The following is an 8,176-nucleotide window of genomic DNA, read 5'->3' as shown; positions in this document are numbered from 1 at the left end:
TAGCTGTTGAGAAGCTTTGGATTCTTGATGGCTCTTTTTACCAGATTAAACTCAAAGTGTTGTCTCACTTTTTTAATCTCGTCTGCTACATTTTTGCAAATCATTTTGTATTTAGATTTCAAAACAGGGTCTTTCCATTTACAAGAGTTTTTATATCTTGAATTTTGTTTGCTTCTAATAAGAAACTTTACCCTAGCATTAACCCAGGCTGGTCTAATTTTTAAAGAGTAAAATGTCTTTTTAATTGGAGTGAAATGATTACATGCCACCTCAGTATAAAAAATCAGTTCATCAAACATTTCTTGTACGTTTTTGTTACTGAAGCATTGTATCCAGTCAACATTTGAAATTAGATCAGATATTAGTTCAAAATTGGAATTAGCAAACATAAACCTTTGCTTACTTTTATTGTCACGGATTGCTTTATCAGACAAGATGAAACTGAAACATATTATAAGATGGCCTCTGGTTATATTTCCCAGAACAAATTTTGAATCTACTTCGTTAACACTCGCTGATTGAGTTGTAAAGATTAAATCTAAGGTACTCCCAAGTTGTTCATCTGACAGCTGGAAAGTTGGTATGGTAATATGCTGATAAAGAAAATTATCATTTAAAATATCTGTAAATTTATATTCAATTCCATTCTCATTTGAAATTGCATCAACACAGCCATTGGACCAGTTGATTGATGGAAAATTGAAGTCGCCCATGATAAGTAAATCTTTGAACTTATTTTTGTCTATATATTTGCGTGCCAGGCCAAAAAACACATCAAATTCTGCTATATCCAAAAAATCATTTGGCCTGTAGATACATCCAAGTAAATACTTGTCATTATCAAAATAAACAACTGCCCACACTTGTTCTAGTTTACAGGGATTTAGAACAGCATCATTTAGTTCATAGGAGTCTAATGAATTGTCTATATATAAACAAACACCATCTTTTCGTCCGTCTGATCTGTCTTTTCTGTACAGATGGTAAACTTCAATGTTTACAACTGAATCACTTTTAAACCATGTCTCAGTCACAGAAATTACATTTGATTTGTATTGCTCAATTACCACTTTAAACTCATTTAACTTGTTATCGAGAGAGGTAGCATTTAGGTATAAACATGACAGCTTTTTAATTTCATTGCAATCTGAAACTGAATTATGTATACAATTATTGATCTTATTTCTTTTTGAATTTGATGATCTTATTGCCACGGATGCCATACCAAAAGGGGTCATTGTCCAGTCTTGCTTGATTCATTTTATTTATTTCAGTTCTGAGGTTAAAATCTTGGAGTCTCTGAGCCTCAGTCAAATCTGGACTAAAATAAATATCTTTGTGTGCGACATTACTTCAATTTTTTAGCTGATGCTAATATCGTGTTGCGAAGAATATCCTCAGCTAATTCAACAAGAATTGGACCTGGTTTATTAGTTTTAGATCTCAGCCGTCTAACAAATTTTGGTATTACATTCTCTTGATTTATGAGCTTAAAAATTTCATTTACTTTTGACTCGGTTTTTGTTGATTCTAGTTTTATCACGCGTTCAAAGAGTTCCAAAAAAGCGTTAGAAAGCTGGCTACACCAATAATGAATGTCTTTAGTTGTTTGAGAGTGTGAACCGGCACCCAATTTTGGCCAATTGTCCTGTTTAAGAAAATCTAAATTCATTCCTTAACTGACATTGTCTACTCTCTTGATTAGAGGGCTACCACCCTGAATAACAGTGGATTACCTCTTGTTGTGAACTTAAAATTGATAGCTGAGAGGGCTACCACCCTCAATAACAGTGGATTACCTCTTGTTGTGAACTTATTACACAGGGACTTTTTAACACAAATAGAACTGTTAGTTTTTTGTGTTTTTTTCCGAATAGATAAAAGATTTTTTGCAATTTGTATAGATAAACTTTACTACTGGATTTATATGTCAATATTTTAAAGTTTCTTGTTACACAGGGACTAAAAAGATTCAGTATGTGTTTTTTTCCGTATATATATATATATATATATATATATATATATATATATATATATATATATATATATATATATATATATGTATGTATATGTATAAATTAGTAGAAACACTTATTTAATATTTGCTTCAACATGCTGTTTCTCTTTCTATAAGTTCATCAGGAAGATGATGATAAACCTACAGAAGTACTTCTGTAGGTTCATCATAATCTTACTGATGAACTTACAGAAAGAAAAACACATAAAAGATAAATAAATAAAACTTCAATTTCATAAAAAGAAGCAATAGCTGATATACAAGATCTTATTAATAAAATTATAAGTATATGTGTGTATACTTAAGTATATATACACACACATAATTATAATTTTATTTGTAACATCTTGTATATCAGCTATTGCTTCTTTTTATGAAATTGAAGTTTAATTTATATATTAACAGTATTTTTAAATTTTTCAGATTTTACGAATGGCGGCAATTTCCAGGATATATTGGAACAATAAATGAAACATATCCTTCACACGATGAAATGCAAAATTATAATGAGGAAAATGGTTCCTAAGCATCTACAAGAGGTTTTGAAGGAGAAATTAAAATAGTGACCCGATTCTTTTTATAAATATAAATAACTTATCGAATAATAAAAACATAGATAATCGAAAAATATTATAAAAGAATATCCTTTTTAGAGATAAAGTAAATCTATAACTCAATTAATAAAAAACATTTAAAAACATAGAAATGCTCTAATAAAATAATCCTTAAAATTGTGTTTATTAAAACCGGTGTATTAATATCTAACACTGCCAACATTTTTTTGTAAATTTTTATTTTAATGTCATAATACTTTTGTTATTTTTTTAAGCTTTTCTGGTCCTTCAAGTTTTCTGTAAATATCCGAAGACCTTATTTTAAATATAAACTTCAGTTACTCGTTTGGTCATTTGGTATATAATATTAATAATATTGTAAAAAGCTATATGTAAAGAGCAAGAAAGAAAGTTAAGTTTTTTTTCTATCAATAGTTGTATCCTAAAAATGTACTTATAATTTTTAAGTTTTTTAAAACTTAAATAATTTAAATTCTAATATTGCATTATCCCCATAAAATTTTAAAATAGAGTTGAATAACTTTGTAGCAATATTTGCAAAACGTTGTCTCTTGTTAGGATATTAGAGTTTGTTTAGGCTAGTTTCACCAATCTTCTTTTCCTTTCTTTTACTAAAATTAAAAAAATAAATAGATTTATTTAGCCGAATTTTTATTTTTTATATAATAAATTTAATAAATGCAAAAAACTTTTTCTCATATATTAAATAAATTCATATATTGAACCAAATGGCTACACTCTTCCTCTCACTTCAATGATACTAGTCAGCTCAAACTGAGGGGCAATTCTATGCCAGAGCATCCTTATTGACATAAGTATAAACATATAGTTGTTTTGATAGTTCGCTCCGTGTCTGGAGGTTAGCTATCTCAAAGACCATAAAATGCTGGATTCACCCCTGATCAATACAGATTTTAATCCTATCGTTCTACTGCTGACTTGTTAACCGTTATAACAAAAGTGTTCTGTTGTACATTAGATAAAATCTAACTATTGTTAATCATTTTCTTCCACAGATTTTGTTCTCTACCTCTATTTATATCTTATTTATCCTGGTATTGAAAACTGTTGTCATAGTTTTTAATTTTCCGCTAACTCCCAAATTAATTGGTGTTTCCTTGCAGTCTTGCTGGAGATAAATTTTTTTTTTAATAAAAATTTCAACAAGAAAAATGAAAAATAAAAATCTTGTATTCGACATATATGCTTTGCTGATAACTGCATAGCATATGTGTCATTTGAATGTTAAACAGCTATGACATCGCAGTTAGAGACTTTCATTAAATAGAACGTAACACAAGCATGCTCATTTAAATCCAGTGATTTTTTATTAAATCATTAAGTTTTAAATAAAATATAATACAAAAGCAAAAATTGTTATTTTTGTAACACCTTTTAATTTATTTTTGTAAGTTGATATTTTAAATTGTAAAACTCAGAAGTATTATTTAAAAATAAATAGTTAACTTGCTTTATTTAAAAGGTTTTACCTTTTCAAATAAAGCAAATGCTTTATTTAAAAAGGTAAAACCTTTTAAATAAAGCAATGCTCTGCTGCCATTTGTTGCAAAGTTTTTTTTTTCCGATTTCGCCTTCAAATCAACGCCATTTAAGCTTTTCAAGTTTGACTTTCTCAAGCACAATCTTAAAATTTTAAAGTTTCGTTTACGCATTTGCTTAAGCTATTTTTTAAAGTCTACCTTGACAAAGTCAGACTTCAAAGTTCAAATCCAACTTCACTCAAGTTCGCTTTTTGTATTCCACCTAGGGATGGCAATCCCGGGATCCCGAAATCCCGGGATTACAGACAAATTCATGATCCCGAAATCCCGGGATTAGTCGCTAAAATTTCCCGGGATTTCGGGAGTGTAATAAACAATAAATAAAAACAAAAATTGATTAAACTTAATTTATTTATTTAAAATGTCTAAATTTTCGCTATAAAATTTGTTGAGCTGCTTATTCTCCATGCAATGTTTTATTTTTATTTTTTAAATTCTTAACGTTGGCGTGATTGTCACAAGTTCTTTAACATTAAAAGTTATCAAATACGGAAGGTATATTAAATAAACTTTATTTATTAATTCGAAGTATAATTGTTTTCACATAAGTTCATTTTGAATTATGAATAAAGATAATTAGTCAATAAATAGCTTAAAATATAACTTTATTTTTTCAATAAGATAGAAATTAGCCTAATATCATGACTAACTACGCTGAATTCAACAGCACAAATCTCATATGGAAACATTTTTTAAAAGGAGCAGATGAAACAGCCTTATGCAAAGTAATTACATGCAAAAAAATATTAAAAATTGCTGGTGGTTCAACAAAAGGTCTTCATACCCATTTACTTTCCATACATAAAATTAAATCAACATCGCAGGGTTCAAATTCATCCACGACACCTTCAACTTCAAAAGAATTATTAGAACCGAAAAATAAAAAACCGAAAGTCACAAGTTATTTTCCAACAACATCGAAAAAAGATGAATGCCTACCTGAAGTATTTGCCCGTATGGCAGCAAAAGATGATATATCATTTAATACAATTTGCAACTCTTCTGATATACGAGCTGGGTTAGTTGCACGAGGCTTTAAAAATGTCCCAAAATCACGAAACACTATTCGAAAAATGGTGTTAGACTACTATGAACAGGGTAAAAAACTAGTTATAAAGGAAATAATTGATCAAATATCAAGAGGCTTCAAGTTTTCCTTAACGCTTGATGAGTGGACTTCTTTTGGAAACTGCAGATACATGAATGTGAACGTACACGGGTTGAAAAGTTATTGGAATTTAGGTTTGATTTGCATTTTAGGATCTATGCCAGCAGAAAAGTGCGTTTCACTTCTAAACGAAAGACTCAACAATTTTAAAATAAAACTTGAGGAAGATATCATTGATATTACCACGGATGGTGCAAGCGTCATGAAGAAACTTGGAAAAATTATAGAAAGTGATCAACAACTATGCTTTGCCCACGCTCTACAGCTGGCAGTAATATCAGTTGTTTATAAAAATGACCCCAATTACTTGGAAATCGATGAAATTTTAGATGATGAGCACACTACCTTTGCAAGTTTAGAGAACCACAGTGATGAAGAAAAAGATAATGATTGTATTAATGACTATGCTTCTGAAGATGAAGATTGTGTTCAAGATTCAAATAATTCATTTTTGTTTAATGAAACCTCTGAGGTTACTATTAAACACCAAGTTTTTGGACCTGTTATAACAAAGGTCAGGAAAATTGTAAAAATCTTTAAAATGTCCCCAACCAAAAATGAAAATTATTTACAAAAGTACGTAAAAATTGAGTTTGGAAAGGTCATCCATTTGATTATGGATTGTAAAACCCGATGGAGCAGCTTATTGCTTATGCTTGAAAGATTTGACAAATTAAAATATTGTGTTAAAAAGACATTTCTAGATTTAGAATTGGATTCCAAAATTGACGATTCAATTAAGATGGACGAAAATGTATATAAAATTGTATCGGATTTAGTAGCACTTTTGACTCCTGTTAAAGCCACTGTGGAAGCACTTTGTCGACGAGACGCAACTTTAATTACAGCTGACATTGCATTAGAGTTTATGTTGACCAAAATAAAACAACAAAAATCTGAATTCGGGAATAAACTGTATGCTGCTTTGAGTCACCGAATTAAAGAGAGGAGAACACCATTAAGTAGCTTAGTTTATTATCTTCATAATGGCCAGGTTACATCAACGAAAATCACAGATGTTTTTGTACCAAATACAAGTAATCAAAATAAAAAGATTATAGTAAGCATGATAAAGCGTTTTCATCCCGCAGATATAGCATCAGCAGCAGACAGCAGTTGTGATGTTCAGCTAAACCAGGTTTTAAGAAGCGACGAAGGTGATAAGAAAGTCAAAACAATTAGTGAACAATTAAACGAAGTTATGGAAAAAGGACTGATAACTATACGAACAACACCTATACGGGTAGAAAGTATAACTTCTAAGATTCAAAAAGAAATGTTTTTATTTGAAAGTGGTGGCACAAAAGGTGATCACCTTCAAAAAGTGTATAACTATATTCTATCTATACGACCAACAAGTGTAGAGTCTGAACAAGCATTCTCAGCCGCTGGGTTTTTATGCTCTAAAAATCGAACACGATTAAACGATGAAATGATTGACTCTTTGAGTTTTTTAAGGTGGAGCTTTCAAAACGAATTATAACTCTTATATATTAATGTATACTTATATTATTTTTAAACATTGTTATTTTGTGTTATTTATTAATCATATAATAGTGTTTGATAAATAAAAGTTCTTCGCAGGCTTTATCTTCTATGATTGTAAGTTTTTCATTCAATCCCGGGATTTCCCGGGGACAAATTTGTAATCCCGAAATCCCGGGATTGAGAATTTCCGGGATTTTTGCCATCCCTAATTCCACCCTTAGCGGAGCTCCATATGTTATTTCCAAAATATTGGTGGATGAAGATGCATTAATATTAACAGTTTTTGTTTACAATTTTTTAATTTTTTAATAATGCTTTTAAATTTCAGTATTTTTATAAGAATGTTGTGATATATAAGGCCGGGTGAATAAAAATAAGCAATTGCTTTTACTCAGTAATTGGTCAGCTTTACGTGAATAAAAACTTCAGCAATATTAATCAACTTTTTATTCACGTAAAGCTGAACAATTACTGAGTAAACTGCTTAACTTTACGTGACAAAAAATTTAAGCAAAACTGCTTAGTTTTTATTCACGTAAAGCTGATCAATTACTGAGTAAAAGCAATTGCTCTTTTTTATTCAACCGGCCTATAGTATCAAAAACTTTTCCAAGGAATCTGTTGTCATTGAGTGAGTTTAACAATTGCTAAGTAGAGTCATTTTTTTTAAAACTGTACTGACTTTTATAGGGTACATTATTTACAGAGAGATTATTAAACATTCAGTTGAATAATTTTTTTTTACTTAGATCATGGAAGTATGAAAAAAAAGTTAATCAAGTCACAAACATCAAAGCAATTTCAAGTCGTATTGGGAGAATCCTTGTAACTAGAGATGTCACAAATATTCGGTCACTATTTGGTATTCGGCTACTTCTTTTACTATACGGTATTCGGCAGAATTTTGCAAACTATTCGGCCGAATACCGTTTTATGATCCAATAAAGCACTTGAAAACTAAAACTGATACTTCAAAAGCAGTGACGGATCCAGGGGCTGGGGGGATGGGGTATGCATTCCCCACCACCAGAACCTAAAAGTCTTAAATATTTTAGTAATGGAAGATCTTATTTTTTTAGGAGGCACAAATGTGATACAAAAATATTTCAACATCCACCTCCCATTTTCTATTTTTTCAAATGTTCAAATTTTTATTAAAAAGCTTTCATGTGTTTCTAAAAGATCTTTAATTTGTACTGTAGCATAGTAGTACTGTAATATATTATATTACTGAAGTATATTATGTAGTATGGAGTACTGTAGTATATTCACCATTTTTATTATTCTTCCTGAAATACGTCACTTTTATCCAATTATTAAACTTGTTAAATTGTTAAATTTAATGTAATTGTGAAAGAAATTTTTC

At 29.8% G+C, this 8,176-nt stretch overlaps 1 protein-coding gene across 1 annotated transcript in view; it reads right to left on the bottom strand.

Moving 5' to 3' along the window:
* Window positions 1-1,238, bottom strand: part of LOC136091763 (uncharacterized) — a 1,308-nt gene extending 70 nt beyond the window's left edge. The window contains exon 1 of the mRNA XM_065819474.1: window positions 1-1,238. This exon is cut by the window's left edge and continues 70 nt beyond it. Coding sequence (XP_065675546.1) covers window positions 1-1,238 — 1,238 coding nt within the window.
* Between the last annotated feature and the right edge of the window lie 6,938 nt (window positions 1,239-8,176).

The sequence above is a fragment of the Hydra vulgaris genome, chromosome 15 (genome assembly GCF_038396675.1).
Source record: "Hydra vulgaris chromosome 15, alternate assembly HydraT2T_AEP".
NCBI classification, from domain to species: domain Eukaryota; kingdom Metazoa; phylum Cnidaria; class Hydrozoa; order Anthoathecata; family Hydridae; genus Hydra; species Hydra vulgaris.
This window is presented reverse-complemented; position numbering and strand designations above follow the sequence as displayed.